The following is a 22,325-nucleotide window of genomic DNA, read 5'->3' as shown; positions in this document are numbered from 1 at the left end:
TTTATTCACATTAGAGATATTATAACCATTGGAGGTATTTAATGGATGTATTTTATCAATATCGAATCTCTTTTAAGACTTTATTGGTATATGTCAATTTATATACGAATATTTCATATGTTAAGTGCTCAATCTGTAAGTCAAGATAAACTGTAATTATGATCTTACTATAAAAAAATACATATGGGAATGTTAGATCATTTTATAATCTTCTTTCAACTATTATTCACCGAGTCGAGTTAACTGCATATGTTCAAATAATTTCAATTCAAATAAATATTTATACAAACACATTTAACAATTTCTTGAGAATTTCTATATGTTTCTAGCATTCTAAATCCTATAAGGATTTTAATATAAATTTCACTATACTGATTCATATAAAAAGCAGTAACAACAACCATTGAACGCATGTTAAGTTTTTCATGAACTCCAAACTAATAAGGAATCTAAAAGTTATTACATCAACCACAACAGATTATTATATCTTTACATAATCAATACGAAGGCTTTGCGAAATCTCTTATATTACAAGTCATGATTTATATCGTAAAACTTCATTTTTCTTATTTTCTTTTTGCAAGATTGTCAATGTGTACCTCAATGGCTTTACACCATTTTGGTTTGTCATTACTATTTCTACATTTCTAGACAATTTTATATTCAAGATTCTCATTTTCTTTCATTATTTCAACAATAATATTACATGCAAAACCATTGTCGATAACATTTCATATTAAAATCTATTCATTTTCATTATTTTCAGTTCTAATTCTAAGTGTCTGAATCTCTTTTGGAGTTTTAACGATAGTTATTTCTTGGGTCTCTTATAGAGCACCCGTCTCCACTACAAAATCATATTGATTTTTATTATTATTTAATAGTGTTAATAGTTGGACCTGAATTTTAAAATTTTAAAAATAAAATACTAATGTTTAAAAGTAAAAGTATATAGACTAAATTCTAAATTTTTTTTTAAATACAAAGATTTATAACATATTTTAACCTAATTTAATCTAGTTGATTTATGCAATTCAAAGACAAAACATATAGAAAGTCTGAAGTTAGCAATTTTAGTGGCTACAATTTTTTTCCCTTGGAACCTTCATCTATACCTTCTTTCTATTTTATATGTATATATATGAGGGAGATGTACTTACACTAGTATAAAATTAAAATAGTTTTGTACACTTTTATAATTCTTTGTATTAATATTAATATTTTTATAATCGGGTCATCATATTTAAGTTAATTAACACTGATCATGTATGTCCAATTTTGTGGATCAATATAATAGAAATATCAAATTGATTTAACAATTTACATGTATAATTATATTAATAAATTTAAGGGTAAATTATAAAAATAGTCACTTTTTTTGCCTAATATTACATTTTAGTCGCTTATGTTTAAAATGTTATATTTTAGTCACTTACGTTATTATTTTATTACGAAGTGTTCACTCTACCGTTAAACTCCGTTACCTCCCTAGCGACACTCCTACGTGGTAGTCCAAATGGGTTTTAAATGCCAACTTGGATGTCCAATTGTTGAGATGAAAATAAGTTTTTAATTAAATAAATTTAATTTGGACCGTCACGTAGGACATCCAAGTTGGCATTTAAAACCCATTTGGACTACTACGTAGGACCGCTATTAAGGAGGTAACGGAGCTTAACGGTAGAGTGACCACTCCGTAACAAGACAATAATATAACATATATATTTTTAATATATTTTAAAAAATTATAAATATAAAGAATCTTTAAAAGCTATATTTGTATATTCATGTTCAAAATATGTGACATAAATAATTTTAAGAAAATGTTTTATATTACATGTTTGTCAAACATCCCTTAGTGCTTAACAGCATCAAAATTTGCCTTTTTTTATTTTTACATTAGTTTAAGGTTTGATAAAACCCACTAAGAAAACAGAAAAGCAGACCACCTGAAAGGCTGTTTTGTCTGCACTTTGAAGATTTTTCACTTTCCATTTTTTATTCTTCATTGTCTTTTATTATTATTAGTTTTTAAGTCTCTAGAAGAACAACATGTTGTAATTTTCAACATTTATTTAATTCTCACAAGCGTCTCTTTATTAATCTAAAGAGGCAAAACCATTTTAAGCCTTTTTTAAATCACTCAACATTAGTTTTATTATCTGATGATTGGTTGCAACTCAATTAAAAATTGGCTTAGCTTTGCCTAATTTATTGACTGCCTTTTTGCATTATTTTATATGGTTCAGCTTGAGGGAAATCATTACAATTACGAGTGTGCAAAATTTGGTTAAAATCGATTTAATTAATTTAATTAATTTTCGTTAAATTTTGATTATCAATTAATTTAATTTAAAATAGGTCTGTTCATGAGTTGAGTCATCTGGCTCGACCCGAAGGTCCGCTCAAAAAATGAGAGAGTTTGGGTAAAAATATAGGTCCAAAAATGGGCTTGGGCTAAAAATAAGGCCCATTTTAAAAACAGTCGGGCCTCAGGTAAGACATTTTTTGCCCGATCCCAGCTCAGCCGAAATTCACTAAATGCCAAAAAAAAAGCTGCTATTATTTTTGTTATTTTAATGATATTTTATTGTTGTTTTCTCCTTATTTTGCTACCATTTCACTATTATATTGCTACTATTTTGTTGTTATTGTTTCGATACTAGAGGTGCTCATGGGCCGGGCGGAACGGCCCGCTCGAAATATGGGTTTGGGCAAAAAAACGGGCCGGGCCTCGTGCACCACTTTTTTGGCCCCAGGCCCGGCCCGGCCCGAATATAATAAATATATTTTTTATTTTTTAATTTTAAAATATTTTTAAAATACTTTTTTATTTTTTATTTTTAAAATAATTTTTTGGTGTTTATTAAAAAATTGGCTGGGCCGGGCCAGACTCGGGCTTAGAAATTTTTTCTCGGGCCGGGCCTGACACAAATGTAGACCCATATTTCAGGTCGGGCCTGACCCGAGTCTAGGACGCGGGCCAAAATTTTTTCTGGGCCCGGCCCATGAGCACCTCTATTGGATACTATACAACACTTGTTTTAATGTTAATTTTGTTATTATTTTAGAGACATTTTCTTGTTAAGTTGCATCTATCTTAGTATTATTTAAGTATACATATTTTTTAAAATTTATTATCAATTTTTTCGAAAATATTTATTTTAATGTTTTTAATATTTTTGAGGTATTATATATTTAAAAATTATGTAAAAGAATAATATAATATAAAAAATTAATATGAGCAGGCCAGGTCAGGCCAAGCTCAGGTTTTAACTTTTTTATCTGGGTTGAGACTTGGACAAAATTTTATGCCCAGTTTTTGGGCCGGGCTCGGGCCTAGCAAACTAGCCTAAATTTTTACCTCTAGTTCAAAAGAAGTTAATTAATGGAATTAGTCACTTAATTGAAATTATTGATAATAAATATATTATACATAAGTTGTATTGACTAAAGAAAAACTTAAGTCTAAATTGTATATGGTAGTAGGCCAAAGAAAAAAATATTAAAAGAAAATCTAAGAAATAACAAAAACTAAACTCAAAAACTCTTACATTGTTGAGTTTAATTGATTATTTTCACCAAAAAAAAATACTTTAATTAACTATTAAATATTTTCAATTTTCAATTAATTCGATTAATAATAATTCGACTTAATTATTTATTTAAACATCCTTGATGGCGGCTTTTACAATTAATGGGAAGTGAAAGCTAAGATTTATCTATATTTTTATTAGAGTCTAATTATGCTCTCAATTGTTAAATTCTCCGCAAATTTAAAATTTAATCTTTTTATTTTTTATTCTGAAAATTTATTCTTTTTACTCTTTTGGTTTAATAATTCAAGTTCAATACATCATCATAGGACTAACATTACATGGATTAAAAGTCAAATAAGTAAAAAAATGTTAGATATGTGATTGTAGAGTTTTCGATTCTGAATATGAGATTGTAAAAATTTTCAATACTATTTTAGAGAAGTAGAGTGAAAGTCAATATGTTTTTTTTCTTACATGGCTTCCATGCGGTTTTAAATTGGCCACATGAGTATTTTTTTATTTTAAAAATACCAAAAAATCTAATAAAAGGGAGAAATTATTTTATGGACCCTTCTCACCACATCATCCATGGTCCTTTTTCAAATATTTAATGATATTTCAGTAATTTTTTCTATGTCATTGACACATAATTTTGGAAATTTTTTATATCCAGAACCCAAAACACAAAATCTCGAACCTTGAACCTTAAACCAAGAATCCGAGACCCGAATCTTGAATCTCAAACACTAAACTATAAACCCAGAACCCCAAACTCAAAATTCGAACCCTAAACCCAAAACTCGAAACCTTGAACTCAGAGTTTAAAGTTCAAGGTTTAGGTTCAAGTTTAACAATTTGATAAATGATGATCATAAATTTCAACTAATGCTTGAATATATAGAAAAGATAAAATATCAAAAAAAAAATGCAAGGTCGCTTTATATAAAAGAAAAATGAGTGCATATGAAAAATTGATGGCAGCATTTTGATTGTGATTGTGTCATTTAATGTCAAAATTTTTTGAAACTGAGGAACTTATTATATGCACAATCTGGGATTTGTGGATACGCCCTGAAATCCTGGACCCATGTTTAGCTGATGCAAAAGTTGTACCACAGGATTGCATTTTTTTTAATGTATTTATGCACATAAATAACATAATTTTATGGGAAAAAAATTCCCAATTGAATAATATATTTAATGATGTTGCAAGTAACGGTAAGTACGGTACTGATACAAAATTTACTTAATTTCAAGTAGTTGGATTATGAGAATCTCAAATTTCTTAGTCAAGTATGGTAATTGATGGTTGCATTAAGTTTAATGTAAACTTCAGTTGAATCGAGTAATAAAGTGTTCGATATTTTTAAAGTAAAACGTTAGATTCGAGTTTTATAATTAAAGAAGAAATATATTGGTACATTTTAAAGAAATTCACTCCATCATCTTGAAAGGAACGTCCATAGACAATTTATGATCTAACATATTACAAGACAATTTTGCATCAAACCTTGTTATACTTCAAAAGTAATAACAAAAATCTACATTCTAATATTTTTATCGTTACTCCGATTCTTCATTTTTCTTTAAAAAATATTCGTATTTAACATATACCTGAATCCGAATAACATAAATTATCAATTTTTTTTAGCCCCTGCAATGATCTGGCCTGTCTTGTTCTTCGAAAACAGGAATGTTAGAAGCTGTCAAAGAATAATACCCAACTTCACCTACAATCTTAGTTGAGGCCATCATCTTTTGAGATTGAGATCGTTTGCAATGTGCAATGGCTCCTTGAATTGGATTCTCGATTTCCGTATTAACGCTGCTGCTTCGTTTAAGAAACTGCAGGTACGGAAAACCGTTTGAGCCATTCGAGTTTGAAGAAGAAGAAGATGATGATGGTGAAGAAGTGGAAGACTTGTTCGTCAAAGAATAACCTTTCGTAGCCGTCGTCGAGAACGATCTCCTATGACGATTACTATTACCATTACCGTCACTATTGTCAACTAGCTTCCCTTTGTCCGCATTGTTTCGCCTTTTCGGTTTCGAAACCGTAGTTTGATTGCCATCTTTAGCCGCGTCGGATGATTCATCCGTGCAACCTGATTTTCCAAACAAGGCTTTGAGGTAAGCTCTCGAAGCCTTCAACTTTGAGCTGAGCTTGAGTTTTTTAGTCCAAGACTTCTTCGGGTTCTCATCGAAACATCGACTAACTTCCGTCTCGGTCGAGTACTCGTAGAACAACGACGTCGACGAGTACTCATCCGGGTTCAGCTCTCCACTAACATAACACGAGTCACAAGGCGAGATATTGCAGGATTCAAACGGAGTGCTCGTTGAAGTCGGTGTCGTAACAGTAGTGGTTAATGGTGTGCCATACAATTCTTCAACCACACCATTCTTGAAGTCACCATAACCCGAACCCGAACCCGAAAATTGAAGCAGCTGTGGAGGAAGATGAAGGGGAAGAAGCTTCCCATTGTAAAAAAGTTCATCAGCTGGGGAACTTGTGGGTTCCTTTTCAATGGAGATTGAAGACATTTGGAATTCAAATTCCCTTGAATTCCTTGAATTTGTGAAATAATTGGAAAATGAAGTGATTTCCATGTCAATATATTCATCATCTTCTTCATTATCAATGAAGCTCATTGCCGTATTTTTTTTAATGCAAAGTTTTTGAGGGGTTGGAAAGAAAGAGAGCTCCTTCCACTTTTTATAAGCAAGAAAAATAACCGCCTGGTAGGACAAGTATTCAGTAAAAGAATTAAATTAAATATAGGGTAAGGAATTAAAAATTATTTTATGGACCTTTTCCATCACGAGAAATAATTATATGAAACTGTGGTTTTGTGTCATCTTTAATCTTTTTTATTGAGAGAATAACAAATCAGATTTACTTCTAATTTTTGGCATTTTTAGTTGAATTTAAATTTTTCAGGAGGAAAAATCTGAAAATCAGTAGTAAAAATTTAATTTGTCATTCTCCCATTGGAAATGGATAAGGATGACGTGGAATCACAGTTTCATACAATTCATTCTCTTCCATCACATCATTTATGGTCTATTTTTAATTATTTAATGATATTTTAATAATTTTTTTATATTATTGACACATAATTTTGATTATTTTTTTACCCAAAATCCTAAATCTCAAACTCAAAACTCTGACCTTAAATCTCAAATCCTGAATCCGAACCCTAAACCCAGTTTGAATTTGGAATTCAAGGTTCGAGATCGGAGTTCAGGATTCAAGGTAAAAAAAATTATCAAAATTATGTGTCAATGACATGAAAAAAATTACTAAAATATTATTAAATAATTAGAAAAGAACCAAAGATGATGTGGTAGGAAGAGTTCATAAAATAATTTCTGAAATAATTGTATAATTTTGTAAACTATTTCGAATGGTTCCAAATATAAAAAAATTGGGACAATTATGGAAGTTAGTCCAGTTGGGGGACCAACCCTTACACTAATGTTTGTTCTTTTTAATACGATAATGTAAAAGAAATGGTTTGATGAGAGGACTAGGGACCAAAGTATTTGTTTGACATTTTCCTAATTCTTTCACTTACCCCAATCTTTTTCATTTTCCCTCAATTTTTTGTCTACTTTAACATGAATATATTCGTGTTTATTCATGGCTCAAACTTGAATAAAGGAGGCAGACAACGACATGGAACTCTAAAAAATGAAAATTTGCCTTTTAGTCCTTTCAAATCAATGATAAAATTGTATTATAGCCCTTAAAAATGAAAAATTTCTATTTAATTTTGTTAAATAATGAATTCATCAAGTTGATATATGATGAAATTAAACTTTGATCACTCTAAATTTTAATAATTCAATTCGGAGGTAAATATGAGGGGGCAAGCATAACTCTTTTAAATAGATTAGTCCTCTTATAAATTAAAAAAAAACTATAATTCAATATTTAGCACCCCTAAAAATGAAAAAGAAAATTCTATCCAGTCCCTACAAAAATGGTGAAATTACAAATTAATATATAATAAATTTATATTTTGACCTATGAAAAATTATAATTAAATTTCAACCCTAAAAAAATTTCTAAACTTTCCCTTTATAGCATGCTCCTCATTCATAATTCAAGAACAAATAGATAATGTGTGAGAACTTCAAGCCAAAAAGGTTCTAAATTGAAAGCAGCCCAAGTTTCAAAACCCGGTTTCCAGCATCATTCATCACCATAAATACTTGCATGGCTTGTTCAAGAAAAATATAAGTAAAGTTCACTTCTTCTTTTTTTATTAGTAAAATAAAATAATGTGATTAAAGAAGAAAGAAAAGCTAAACACCCACTTTTTATTAACATGTTTTCACTACTTTTTACTGGATTCCGGGGCTTGTTTTTTCAACTCGAGTTTCGGAAAACGATATATAAAATTAAAGTTCGAAATTTCAACATCTGCAATCGTTTTTTATTTTTTTACGGATAAAAAAAGGATAATATATTTTTATGGAAAAGGGGAAGACAATGAAAGAGTACTGGATGAGTTGTTGACATCAAGAAAGAAAGGAACAGATGATCCGACAGTCGATGGTGGATGGGGAATATATATCCTGTGAAACTCGAGGACCCTTCCTGTTTTTATTTCTTTTCTTTGGGTTTTGGTTTAAAGCTTTGTCTTCCCTTTTAATACACTCTCTTCCACCCCTCTTTTTTTTAACCCACTTACTTATGTTGTTTGTTCAATGGGATCCTTTCCTCCATTTTATTTATAATTTAATTAGGTCCTTATGTATCAGTTTGTGTGATGGTTGATGTTCGATGTATCTGTGATGATGGTATTTTTAACTCATGTATTAATACTTGTAATTTCATAAGGTTGTTGAGTATTTTTCTGTCTCTCCTAAATAGTGAGGCTTCTCTATTTATATGATATAGATACTCTTCACTGATATGCCATATTAAGTAGGTTCCATGCATATTAACACGTATCCTACTCTAGAATTAACACGTGTTTAGGTACTCTCATGCGCGATTTCATGTGTGACTTCACAAGAGAATATAAGTATCCCTCCTGCGAACACCCATTATCATGCAAGTTCAGTCTGCGAGCTCGATGACATTTGACCCAAACCCATTCAAGTCTCATTCGAGTTTTAGGCCGGTAATAACAAGTATCATAACAAAGGGCAAACCTTTTTCTCGGGTATGACTTGATTTTTGATTAACTGTTGATATTTTTGGACTTCATCTTCAATGTACTAGTGTTTGTGTGGGTAGAGGAAGGTGGTTTCAAATTATAATTTATCAAGAATCCAAAATAGGAAAATTACATTTCAGCTACTGATTTTAGCTGGACTTGGGATTCTTCAATGTTTGAAACCTGATCTGGATCAGTTTTAAAAATTCTGTTTTACTATTATGACGTTAAAATATTAAAAGACAGTTCAAATTATAATTTAATTTAATTAATTTTAATCCTTATACTTTTTAAATTGATCAATTTTAGTCTCTTTATTTTTCAAATTTTTACTTTTCAAATCCTAAAATTTTAGTCCTTACCTTAACAATAGTTTTTTAATCCATTTCGTTAAATTCTATTGTTAGCCATGTTCTTCAATTTGATCATTTTTAGTCTTGATATTTTTTGAATTTTAAAGCTTCAATCTTAATGCAAACAACAATAATTAAATCCATTAAATAGCTTTTCTGTAACTTATGAAAACAAGCTGACATAAAATTACATGTAATAATATATTTGCTGCATATGATCTTGGAACTAACATGATGAATTTAACAGTTACTTGGGGCTAAAGTTTCAAATTTTGAAAAGCATAGACTAAAAAAGATCAAACTAAGTAAACTAAATCCACAACTCATACATAGTACAAGGACTAATAACAAAATTTAACCAAAAAATTATTTATTCAAAGAATAAGTAAAACCTACCTTTGGACATGGCACTCTTTCCAAATCTTTTGATTTAGTCCTTCCTTAAAAAAGTGATTTAGTCCTTTCGATTTAAAGGTTAATTCTAAACAAATATCATTTCCTTGAATAATTAATTGCCGCCCATTAACTGTTTATGGACTAGGATTTCTTTACCTTCCCTACTCAAACCCAACCTAAGTTGAGCTAGGCATCCAATTTAAATAAATTTATTAGAAACTAGCTTTTATTATTATATGAAATAGCAAAAATCTCAAGCCGGTCCTGGTGAATTTTGTAAAATCTTAGCTACTGGACATAATTATGATAAACTGTACCTTGTCCATTTTCTTCATGTATCTCTATTATTGAAACCATTTTCCCCTATCATTTTCCCCCTTACGTGGGTAAAGAAAAAATGTGTGTCCAAAACAAGCAACAAGAAGGGAATTGCTAAGTTGATATGGGGCATAATTATGATAAACCCTACCTTGCTCAACACCTTGTGTCTTTAACAAGGCAATGGGTTACTAGACCTAAATAAAGCAACCATAAACCAAAAGTTAAAAACAATTTCGTATCCTATTATCTGAGTTCCTGGATATGGATATGCGTTTGACATAATATATTCGGCTTTTTAACCTTTTTTTTTTCCTTCAAAGTGGACCGGAAGAGGGGCATCGTTTGCCAGTTATCCGGCCAACACTGGCACCAGCAAAAAGCAGAGTAAAAAACAGAAAACAGCACAGTTGCTAGAAAAGAACCTTTTGGAAGAAATAGTGGGGGTTGGAAATTTCTCAATCTCTCCCATCCCACTAGGTTCCGTTGAAAAGCAATGGAGGCCCCCTGCAAAATGATGGTGTTATGCTAAAGATAAGACAAATTCCAAATTTCTATATCAGGAAACCCTTTTTTTCGTTACAGCTTTTCTTTTTTCTTTTTTCATTCGGGTTCACTATTTGGAAACCTCCCCCCCCCCCCAAAAGCCTCTCAGCTCATTCATCTTTCTTTTTGCCTCTTTTCCTTTTCCTAGTGACAAATACCACACTTTCAAACAATGCGATGTTTTGTGTTTTGTGGCTGTCGTGATCGAGATAGATTCGGGCAAGAGTATGAGCTTCTAAATAATATGAGAAAGCTTATACAGTTGCATGCCAAATCCGACTCATACCTAATAACTCAAAAAGAAAGTTGAACCTTTCACATCTAACCCAACCCTATCAGACCTACGAATTCTTCAACGCTTGAGAAATCATACAGTAAACTGTGAAGAGATGAACCCTGATACAGATTCATGTTTTCTACGAATTCCAGGATTACAGGTATTTACATAAGAATGAATAAATTGAGACCTCATCCAATGTTACAGAGGTAACAATGAAAACCTTGATTCTAGAATGCAGGTTATACATATATCAATACATGTCATACTAGCACAAGGGCTTGCCTATTATAATATATAAGATAATTTTGACCGTGTTTCCACAAGGTTAAATTACCTGACCTATTTGCCTGGCGCAGTATCACCAGCTCTCAGTTCCCTTTCAAGTTCATCAAACTCCCAATCACCTATCTCCTCAGTCAAGTAGTCTTGGCTACCCTTCCCAAATTCTGACTCCAGCTTTGCTAATTCTGCTGCAGGATCCAGCAATGGTTGTGCTTCAGTCTTTGCCTTTGTATTATCAGGTTTAGGTTGTGTCGATTCCGGAACCATCTGCATATCCTCGTTAGGAGTATCAATCTTCGGAGTCTCAATTTCCAATGTCGGCCTTTCAATAGCTTCAAATTCCACTCTTAACTTTTCAATATCATTGAATAATTCTTTAACCTTAGGGTCACCTTTCCTGGATAGAAGACCAGAAAATGGATTCACAAACCCCATTTAGAGGGAATCATGAAAACGCAAGGATAGGAGTGCACATAGAAATTGGAAAGGATGAGTTTGTATGCAATATGTATATATCTAACCTTGAAAGTGTCTCATGCTTACAAAACAGATCTTTCATGTTATCCACCACACTGAAGGTAGTAATAATCTGAAACAAGGAACTCGACAATGGTAAGAGGAAAAAAGACACAGGGATTTAAACAAAAAGTGAATAATAATTAATGAAGCAATATGTGGTTTCATCGTTGCAAAATAAAAAAAATAACCCTCTAAAAGAAAATAAATGAGAGAAGGAAAAAAGGGAGGGAGAAAATATGCATCAGCGGGGACTGAGTGTACCTTGGCTTCATAATCCAAATATTCCTCCTCAAGATGTTTCCTCGGGTTTAATTCTTTGGCATCCTCATCACTTGGACCAGAAGCCTTCTCTGATCTGTCTTGTCGGGGATAAAGATTTAGAAATTGCAGTAAAAATAAGTAGGCCAGAATTATTTATCTCAAACGATACAGATTACCTCTCATTTAACTTCTTCAGGTTCTCTACAAATTTACCGATACGACTAATAGAAGGGGTCAGCTCTTTCTGCAAAAGAGTACAAAGATTCCCAGAACAATGCATGAGAGAGAAAGAGAAAAGGAGCAAAGGTGGGAATTAACCACAACTTAGGTTCACAAAGTGCTTCATCAGTCAGAATGCAATGAATACCTTGTAATCAGAGAGAAGATTAAAGGCCAAGTCCACAAAGAAATCCTCATGTTGCTCCAATTCCTCACTGGAAAATGCAAACAAGTATCAACCAAAAAATTAAAAGAATCCAGTATTAAGTATTAAATTAATAGAATTAAGAACAGACTTCATAATATTCTCTTTCTTCAATGCAAGGAGTTCGAAAAACAGGATCAATGGAGGAGGATAATTAGAAACATATTGTCCTAACAGAAGAAGAGTGTTGGATTACATACTCGACTTGCTTGTTCTTAGTTTCTGCATATGTGGACTGGATAAGCCAAGTATCTTCCAAGAAATTAATCCATGTATGGAGAACTTCTGCTTCTGCTCTACAAGCAGAAATGGAATTTGACAATTCATCTTCCTGTTAACATGTCAAAAAGAGTTATCAGATGTTTGAATTTCGAACCATGAGACAGAACGTAAAATTATCAAGATGGAGTAATTTATATAAATTTTAGCTTTACATGATTAATATAGAAATTAGGTAAAAGCACGCACATGCACACCTTTGTTTTCAAATGGGAAACAATCTGATTGTTAGCTTCGTTAAACTGATCTCTTTCTTCCCGGACATCACGTAGACGCACATTAGCAGCAGCCAACGATATATTAACCTACACACATTCCACCAAAATCGTAAAGGCCAGAACCCAGAATCCACCTTTTTACACTATAGGAAGTTAATAAACAGATAGAAATTTCCATAGAATGAACACAGAAAACGTAAAGTTTTCAAAGCCACATTGCTTGCATGGTTGTATGGGAGCTTCACTACTTCATAATTGGAAACAATAACCACTCATTACCAATCAAGTGGAGCCAATTATAATTAAGATGGATTTAAGTAGAATAATGAAATAAACTGTATCGATAAATCATTCTTATATATGCCATAGTAATCTATTTGCAAAGCTTTAGTAACTTGTGAACTTCGCCAATCACCCACAAAGTGTAAAAATATACAAAAGATCTGCTTCAGTAAAGTATACAGTCACCTCCAGCAACATGAATAAGTATAAATAAAAGAAACAAAAAATTATTAAAGTAAAAAGAGGGAACAATTCACTATATATGAAGGTAAAGAGAAACAAACATGTAAAAGCACGTTGCAGGAGATTTTTATAAATTTTCCAATGGGTAAGCAACAACTAGAAACAGAATGCAGTAGAATAACCTTTTTCAGCTCTGCTTCAAGTTCATCTCTTTGTTTCTCAAGCACTGAAATCTCAGCTACTATTTCCTGGATATCATTCATTGGAAGAAAATGTCAGATTTTTCATCTAAAACAAGTTAATACGCCAAAACTCACAAGCTGGTTTGCCCAGATCTGCATGGTTTTCTTTGTTTCAGTGAAAAGCTTACATAGTTTATGATGCTAATGAAATCCTAGGCAAAAACAGACAAATAAACCTTAAAGAATGGAACTTTCTTCATTTCTACAACATAAATAGTTCTTTTTATATATATGAACATGCATTTGGCCTTAATGCTTAAGCTATACAAATGGAGCTAGCCCTCTCCCATCACATAAACCCACATCCTCAAGATGCAAAAATAAGACCACCGAATCGAGGCTCATCTTCTAACCAATACCAATGTCCCCTAGGAGACTTTTTGAACAGCATATAATGGCATCTAATAACAGCATTATCACTGCTATGCAGTACCATGATGCATGAAATCATGAAAATATGGAAATAATCCTTTGAATGGCAATTTTAGATAATATCATCCAGTAAATAATTTGACATGTTCCATATTAAACCTCCCATGTCATCAGCCTTTGATTAGGAAGTGTACAAAATCCTCCGCAGCAGATCTACCTAAACTAGATCATGTCTAATAACAGCATTATCACTGCTATGCAGTACCATGATGCATGAAATCATGAAAATATGGAAATAATCCTTTGAATGCCAATTTTAGATAATATCATCCAGTAAATAATTTGACATGTTCCATATTAAACCTCCCATGTCATCAGCCTTTGATTAGGAAGTGTACAAAATCCTCCGCAGCAGATCTACCTAAACTAGATCATGATTTTGACATCACATTTGATTATAGACAATAAGAAAACAACTAGCTATCAAGTTCCAGACAACTTCCTGCAATCAAATATTGTACTCTAACCTAAATTGCAAGATGATAAGATTTTCCTTTTTATCTAGCAGTGCAGACAAAGAGAACATATCAGTGCAAGTATACAACCTTCTCTTTTCCTTCAGCTTCATTTGCTTTGGCTACACGAACAGTCAGGGCCTCCTCCTTCTGAAGTCTGGCAAAAATAAAACCAATGACCAGTGTGCAACAATAACATATTTCAGGAGGATATTTAGAAAATTCAAAGCAGAATCAGTTATAAAGAGCTTCAGATTGCTTTATACGTTGCTTCAGTGCTCAGTCTTCAAGAATTTCATCCAAAATCCAAATATTAAGTAGAAGTAGAAATATTCCAGGCAAGCACCCCCAAGCAATCACCAAAGACAGGATTCAAACAATTTTTGCCAATTAGCATGGCCCAAGGCTAACCTTTTCATCATTAATAATAAGATCGAGAAGGAAATTTAGGTCAAAGGTCATACATAAGACATAAGAGATATAAATCACACCAAAGACTTAAGCAGACATCCTCTTAAAGCAACCATGAATTCTGGTCACTGTCACAGTTTCAACCCATGTTTTCATAATAATCTTCATACTTTCTTGGAAGTTTTCAAATAGGAGATATCTAAAAAAGGTCAAAGTAAATTGTACAATTTCAAACTGAACATCAATAACTGAAAATTTTCTTATAGTACCTAATGAGATACTTTTAAAAAAAGAATCAGCCAGGCCTCACTAACCCTTTAACATAAAACAATATATCACATATAAACGCAACTGCTATTCTAAAGTAACAGCATTGATAAAATCAAAAGTTACTCAGAACAACTCTAAAAGATCCTTGGCAAACCTGTGATCTGATATGCGTTTCTCAGCTTTTGCAGAGGAGCTTGCAAGAGATTCGGATAAGATCTTCAACTTATCAACCTGCTCAAAGAAACAATATAAAGTAGCAAGTTACAAATAGACGCCCCAAGAAATGCTGCATTTGCTAAAACAGATACCCATCTTCTAATTTTTTAGCTTCAACTGCAAAAAGATGATAAACCCCTAAATTAAATATTTTAGCTAGATGAAGCAAACTTTAACAGAAAGCAGGTTGCATATACATATTCATGCATAGTAACCTAATCAGGAAACAACCAAATATCAAGAAATATATACCTTTTGAGCATGAATCTCAGGAGAGTCTCCGTTGTTTAGAGACTTCTTTTTCAGTAAAATCTTTTCCAATGTGGAACAGTTTCGTATATCTGCAAGTGCTTCTCTCAGAGCCTGCCACAAAGATAAGGTTGTCAGATGTCATATTTTCTTTCAGGGGAAATGTATTGAGAAGCTCATATCTGTTTAAGTGGAAACATAGCCACAGTAAAGATCACTAAATACGTATAATCAGCTAGTAGATTAGAAACATGAGTAGCTCCAAAAAAACTCAGGACTTCTTAATTTTTCTTTGGGGAGGAGTAGGCCTTGTCAACTTGATTTCAAACTGTCGACAAGAGCTTGTAGAATTAGATATCATATAGAGCTCTAGGTTCTAGCATATCATGCTCTCGATCTTCAAGATGCATCCTGCCAAGAACATCAGCAACTTCAAATTTAATTCCACCCTCATTTAATTCAAGGGCAGGTACCAACCACTCCAACAATCCTCCTACTACACAACTTGCAGTCCATAATCATGATGGGGTTTTCTTCCTCACCAAGATCAGATTTATCAAGGAAACTACCTTCTGGAATGTCAAACTAGATGTGGGCACCTTCCAGAATCTCCATATGGGTTCCCACTTGTTCCTGTCGCAACCAAGCATAAATTGCACATGATGATTCTTCAATCACATGTTGCACTGCATTCAATTATGTTTCTTGACATTGATTTCCTCTTTGTTGACCTCGAGTGTATCCAACTCACCTTAAAAGTAAACCCTAATATAAACCCTAGGATCTAATTAGGCTATGATACCAAAATTGATGTGGTTTAGGGGGAAACAACAGTAAACCAATGGGATTAAGGCTGAACAAACGGGTAAGAAAGAATATGGAACTCTAGAAAACGTAGGGCTGTGGAAAACCTCTAGTTTCTCTCTATTAATTCAAAGAAAACAATATGAATAATAATACTCTGGCTAATAAATATTTTACTACTTGTTTATAATACGCTTTCTAGCAAATAAATTTCTAATAGCCCTAGATTTAAACCCTAAAGATAACTAATAATCTTAGCCCTAGATCTAAACCCTAACAGTATCTTATAATCTTAGCTATCCATAATATGTCAATAATTTATAAATATTACTGAAATAAAAAATAATATTTAAAAGCTCATGTGTCACTCAACTATGAGTCTAAGCTGGTTTTTTGTTTTGTATATATGAGTTATCAAGATGCACCAAAATGAGAGCAAATGAGATAAAGTTCAATCCATATAAAGACAATTTGCAGGGGTAATCAGTAAACAATAATAAGAACATCACTATTCTGCTAGAGAGGGAGGGAGGGAGGGAGGGAGGGAGAGAGAGAGAGAGAGACTAATAATCTTTAGCCCTAGATCTAAACCCTAACGGTATCTTGTAATCTTGGCTATCCATAATATGTCAAAAATTTATAAATATTACTGAAATAAAAAAATAATATTTAAAAGCTCATGCGTCACTCAACTAAGAGTCTAAGCTGGTTTTTTGTGAGAGAGAGAGAGAGAGAGAAGTCTGGGAAACACCCAGAACATACCATTCTGTGGCAAAGGAATATCAAATAACACTTATTCCAATAAGAAATCCAAGTGTTTCTATCACATTCTTTTGCAGCTTTATCAAGTGCAAACAGATTATTCAACAAGTGACACTTTAAAGAACCATATGCAAGAGCAACAATGAAGTAAAAAGAAATAATTAGCGTCAAGCAACTGCAAGATAAACAAGCAAATTAAACCAGTATAATGTTATACTAGCAATTTGATTTGTCCAGATCGAAAACTAACAGGAATTTTGAAAATTGTTTCCCTGACATTAGACCAGGTTTTCTACTTAACATACAATACACTATAAATTCCAAACTTCCACAAAATGGATAAGCAAAGTTTACCATAGTTCACATTAAACTCACTGCTCACCTCAATAGTCACTTTAGCAGTCTTTTCTGATGCATTATCATGACCTTCTTTTCGTGTGCTCAACTTATTGAGTTTTTTCTTCAAATCAGAAGCTTCAATATCCGATCTGTCATTGGAGATTAAAAGATACAAAATATTAATTTCTCTTGCTTAAGTGTAGCAATCAAAAACCTCAAATTTCAATATCTAAAGTTTCTGGAAAATATGGTAGCTACACAACATGAGCCAAAAAATATGATATTGAATCCTCCTCTGTTAAAATAGGATAAGCAGGTAGATTTATGCCAACATAGATGCAAACTGGGCACATGAAAATATGATCAAAAGTAACTTTTATTCATGCCTACAAAAATATCTTAGCTAGTTATTAGAAGTTAAAACTCATTTTAAGAGGGAAAATTACACTATAATTATTAAAGAAAAATTCAATTAGACACTGCCAAAAGTTACGTCACCCACTCAAGAGTGTTGAATACGGGTATCATCCATCACAGGTATGCTCAAAGTTTTTCAGTTTTTATTATATAGTTGGAGAATCTTACCTCCATACCCAAATCCAGATAGACGTTGGATATGGGTGTTGGACATGGGTATTTTAGGAAAAATGAAGGGTCAGAGTAAAATAGTCCAGAAACATACAAGATGTTGGCATTGTCAGAAACATGAACCAAGAACCCAAAGCCAAAGTAGAGAAAACATAACAGGGAAGTGTACGCATTATAACATGGGCTGAAGGACAGGAAATGGAAGTATTTTGTTTTAAACTACCTTAAAAGATCTGCACTGGTTTTCAACCCTGTTATGGCACTTTGCACAAACTGAAGCAGTTCCTCCCGTTTCACCTATAAATTTCCATGTTTGAGGAAAAAAAGAAGGGAATACATTAAACTTTGAATCTTTCTAAATTGCATTCAGAATGTAGCATGGGTTCCAACAAGTTACCAGCACTTCATCTTGGTAGCTAGAAAAGGCAAAAGCTAGATCCTGTATACTGCTGACTACAGCATTGTGAACTTCTTTTCCTCCAGTAAGGCAGAGCCTGCAGGTATTATTATTTAATTAAAGGAAATTACCAAAATCCTATTTAAGTTTCAGGCTAAATGTTCATAATAATAAATTATTTGTCCCACGTAACCAAACAAAACATACAAGAAGAGGCAGAAAATGAAATTATTCTGCATATGTTAGAAACAGACACTTTTAAACTGTGATGGCAAATCCTCAACGTTGACATTCCAGCTTATAATAAATCAATAGAGATAAAGTGAGAGGACTTGCCGAAACATCTCCTGGAGCAGAGAAATCTCTTCCTCATTTGGAGCTTCAATAATCTGAAACATAGAAAATATTTAACCTGCGTTAACCTCAATGATCAGGTATTCCAAAAGCATAAAAGTTCAATACAAAAGCCCATGCCTTTGGAAATAGTAAGCTCTTTCATTCATGATATTAACTTGTTAGCTAATAATGAAAAAAAGGTTCTCACAAATTCTGAACATGGCTAGATAAAAATTACAGAAAATCAAACATACAATCTTACATGAAGACATCTAAGATACTCCAGCAGAAAAGATGACATATCTATAAATAACTTAAATGTACTTATATTGATAGAACACAACAAACTAAGAGCTTTCTTATAATTTTCCTTGAAGATGATTCAATCATTAAAATTTCTACTTAATGCCATACTGAGCTCAGTAAATGTATCACTAAAGTTTTTTTTGTTTTTATGGTTTTGATAGCATAAAGCATAACAGGTATTGAAGCAGCTTCATAGCTTACTGTGTTTGATAGGATTTAATGATCTTAGGGAACATTTAAAGATTAAAGCTCCAGTTCTTGCATGGAACTCAAGACTAAGAACAATTTCCAGTAAAGCTGTTATAAACCTCGTGAAGTGCAGGAATTAGGCATTCATTTGTTTTTGTTTGGAAAATCATTACTCAGTTATCATTAAAAATATCAAAAAATTAACGAGGCCCATGATAAAATATTTTATATCTTTCTTTATTTAAATGAGCTATCCGGATTGTTTATTTTAGTTTTTTTTTTCAGGGAAAGATTTAGATCCAGAATGACCACACCTGAAATGTTGACTTTTCTGAAACTTCATCTAATGCCTAATCCTCTAAAAATTAGTCAATAACTATGCTAGCAAAGCATGGAAATAAATGTCTAAAAATGTTTATGATACATTCAAGATTCTACATTATCTTGATGAATTCTGATTAAAAAGAAAATAGGAACAAATGAACTATCCGGATTGTTTATTTTAGTTTTCTTTTTCAGGGAAAGATTTAGATCCAGAATGACCATACCTGAAATGTTGACTTTTCCAAAACTTCATCTAATGCCTAATCCTCTAAAAATTAGTCAATAACTATGCTAGCAAAGCATGGAAATAAATGTCTAAAAATGTTTATGATACATTCAAGATTCTATATTATCTTGATGAATTCTGATTAAAAAGAAAATAGGAACAAATGACCAAGATATCAAATCATACCATAGATATTGTTATGCACTCCAAAGCCTGGCTTTGAAGGAAAACCTCTTGAAAATTCATCGGTGCATCCCCAATATCAGAGTCATAATACAAAACCTATCGATCATTAAAAATGATCAAAAGATAGAGTCATGACACAAGAAACTTATTCGAAATGTAGCATTAGTTCAGCAATTGAACCTATTTCAGGCACACAAACAATTAATCAACAGCATTAGTTTCAAAATGTAACAAATAAAAATACACTTCATGCAACAAATAAAAAGGAAATCTAAGGATATGACAATAAGGTATATTAAACTATTTAACCTAACTCATGAAAGAAACACAATATAATTTGATCTCAGACTACGCAACCAAAGTGAACCTACCTATCCCCTTGTTGAGCAGACATTGACAAAAACATTTAATTTACAACTCAATAAGTAACACTTAACTTAATTCACTGCATTCAATTTGGTGTTTGTTAACAAAAGGAATAACTCACCAGTGACGGCCTTTTTGGGGTGTCCTTTGCTTCATCAGAAGCAAGAACTTGCTCGAGGCTATTTTGACTGCCTTCAGATAACTTCTCAATTTCTTTTAGTGCAACCAACCATCTTCTCAGCAGCATAGCTCTCTCAAAACCCCTACAAGAGATTGCTGCTTCCTCCAATCTTTTCACAGTTTGCCTTACACTTCTGATACTATGAGACCCCTGCATAACCACACAACTTAAGCAAGTCCAATAACAATATTATAGGATACCAACAACAGGAAAAAGAATTTCTAAAAGTAAACAAGGTAAATAACTATCTAGGAGCGCATTAAATCAAGTCAGAAATGACAGCTGACTCTGATGTGACAACTGACCAAATCACAAAGCTCTTAATATCAGTTTACAACATCACAAGCCACATTTAACATTAGACCAAATAACAGCATAACAATATTACTTGAAAGGGAAATTGCCAAATCCAATTAAAATTAAACAAAAAAATTCAGTAAAATATGTATATAGATGTGGCTAGTGTATAGAAAAATAATTTATTCCGCCAAAGAGACACATTTCTCCAATTATAATTCGATTTTAATCGCATTTTGTTGATTTATTAAAAAAAAAAACCTGTTTAGATTATTACATACATTTCATTATCTTCTAACTGAACAACCAAAACACACAATCAATTTTAAACCAAAATGAAAACGCTAAAACTATAATCTAGAACTTCCATAACAACAAAGTAATTATTATGAAAATAACTCTAAATTTCAAATTTTTAAAAAAGAAAATCAACATTGCAAACCTTTCAAGCTAAAAAACCATTCAGCATGAAATTGCAACATGAAAACCTCAAACTGCAAATAAATAACATTTACAAAAATGAATGGAAAAAAAGAAATTACAATGCGATCTTGAAAGAGTTTGGCTCCTTCAGCAACAGCCTGACCAGCATGATGAACAACGGTATCGGCATAGTTTTTGATGTTTCGCGTGATGTTATTATTGTTCCCAACCTCCACCGCTTTGTTCACCGCCGTCCTCAGCCACGACATTTCGCTTATTTTCTAGCTTTACCGCTAGGTCGATCAATGCAATTAGGTTTAAGTAATTTCTTTCGTTATTTTCTATTTTTTTCTGTGAGGAAATGTTAGGGTTTTGGAGTTCTGAGACAGGAAATGGGGGAAAATGTGTTCTTCGATCGTTATTGTACTTTTTGTTCAAATGATGAAGTGTAAGAAAACGACGGCGTTAAATGTGGAATTCTAGGATGATGCGACGTGCTGTGACCAACAGATTTTTTTTCTTTTCCTTTTCTTTTTATCTTATAGCTAATTATGTAATTTTGTAATAATAAAAGGTTTAAAAAATATTTTTTTATTGGGCATTGAAGTTGTTATTTACTTATTTTACAATAGGTTATAAGGACCAAGTTAAATAATTCTCATTATTAAATAAATTAATTTAGTCTGTATATTATTGAAAAATTAAATAAGTCTAAATTATAATAGAGTTAACATTTATAGTATAAAAAATAGTTTGAAAATTATTTTTTTACGATTACAATTCAATTTTAAACAAAATATTTTAGTCACGGAACTATACAAACTTTAAAAATCTTAACTCTACTAAAAAGTAAATATTAAATTTATTCCAATTTGGCATTATTTAATTTTTTTAATAATACAGGGATTAAATTAATCTATTTAATGTTGGAGAGACTAGTTTTATCAGGTCCTAGAGGAACCTCTCAGGTACAATCACCTTTCATGATGTGTTACTATGTTTAAGTCACTGGGATGAATGATACAAACAAAAACAACTTGGTGGTGAGACTGGGTGTTGTACATCTAAAGTAATGAGTCATGTTTTTATTCAAATATAGTTATGAAGGCGAAGCACTTGGTATGATGGAAAATTATCATTTTTAAGGAATTTAATTAGTTGAAACATAATTCCGATATTTAGTATGCACAATGCCCTAGGAATTTAATGGAAAGTTGCCCCTTAATAATTAGTCAGAGAGTTAATTTCTCATGGGATGGAAAGTAAAAATAAAAT

The 22,325-nt window shown here is 32.1% G+C and overlaps 2 protein-coding genes across 3 annotated transcripts; both read right to left on the bottom strand.

Annotated features, from left to right (window-relative positions):
• Nucleotides 1–5,186: 5,186 nt before the first annotated feature.
• LOC107930711 (probable membrane-associated kinase regulator 4) lies at nucleotides 5,187–6,191 on the bottom strand. The gene has a single exon (XM_016862420.2). It carries the CDS (start codon nucleotides 6,189–6,191, stop codon nucleotides 5,187–5,189), a length of 1,005 nt encoding a protein of 334 aa, XP_016717909.1.
• Nucleotides 6,192–10,698: 4,507 nt separating this feature from the next.
• Nucleotides 10,699–21,490, bottom strand: LOC107930732 (uncharacterized). 2 transcript variants are annotated; one of them, XM_016862447.2, is made up of 18 exons: nucleotides 21,170–21,490; nucleotides 20,271–20,480; nucleotides 19,784–19,879; nucleotides 18,553–18,605; nucleotides 18,217–18,313; nucleotides 18,043–18,116; nucleotides 17,275–17,380; nucleotides 15,330–15,440; nucleotides 15,016–15,092; nucleotides 14,271–14,337; nucleotides 13,234–13,299; nucleotides 12,566–12,673; nucleotides 12,290–12,420; nucleotides 12,033–12,099; nucleotides 11,842–11,909; nucleotides 11,666–11,759; nucleotides 11,407–11,474; nucleotides 10,699–11,282 (listed from the first exon to the last, which is right to left on the bottom strand). In XM_016862447.2, exons 1-18 carry the CDS (start codon nucleotides 21,317–21,319, stop codon nucleotides 10,943–10,945), a joined length of 1,983 nt encoding a protein of 660 aa, XP_016717936.1. In that variant the 5' UTR covers nucleotides 21,320–21,490; the 3' UTR covers nucleotides 10,699–10,942. The 2 variants fall into 2 exon arrangements, with proteins under 2 accessions (XP_016717936.1, XP_040959483.1); XM_041103549.1 differs by lacking the exon at nucleotides 21,170–21,490 and having other exon boundaries at nucleotides 19,784–19,963; nucleotides 20,271–20,412.
• Between the last annotated feature and the right edge of the window lie 835 nt (nucleotides 21,491–22,325).

This window comes from Gossypium hirsutum, chromosome D10, assembly GCF_007990345.1.
Source record: "Gossypium hirsutum isolate 1008001.06 chromosome D10, Gossypium_hirsutum_v2.1, whole genome shotgun sequence".
In the NCBI taxonomy this organism is placed as follows: domain Eukaryota; kingdom Viridiplantae; phylum Streptophyta; class Magnoliopsida; order Malvales; family Malvaceae; genus Gossypium; species Gossypium hirsutum.
Note: the sequence above shows the minus strand (reverse complement) of the source record. Positions and strands in the feature narration are given on the sequence as shown.

Excerpts from the sequence above, each read along its gene's own strand:
- LOC107930732 (XM_016862447.2), bottom strand. The coding sequence starts at position 21,319 with ATGTCGTGGCTGAGGACGGCGGTGAACAAAGCGGTGGAGGTTGGGAAC. Across the intron at positions 20,481-21,169 it reads AACTCTTTCAAGATCGCATT|GGGTCTCATAGTATCAGAAG; the intron begins GTAATTTCTTTT and ends GTGGTTATGCAG. Across the intron at positions 11,475-11,665 it reads ATTTGGATTATGAAGCCAAG|ATTATTACTACCTTCAGTGT; the intron begins GTACACTCAGTC and ends TCCTTGTTTCAG.
- LOC107930711 (XM_016862420.2), bottom strand. The coding sequence starts at position 6,191 with ATGAGCTTCATTGATAATGAAGAAGATGATGAATATATTGACATGGAA.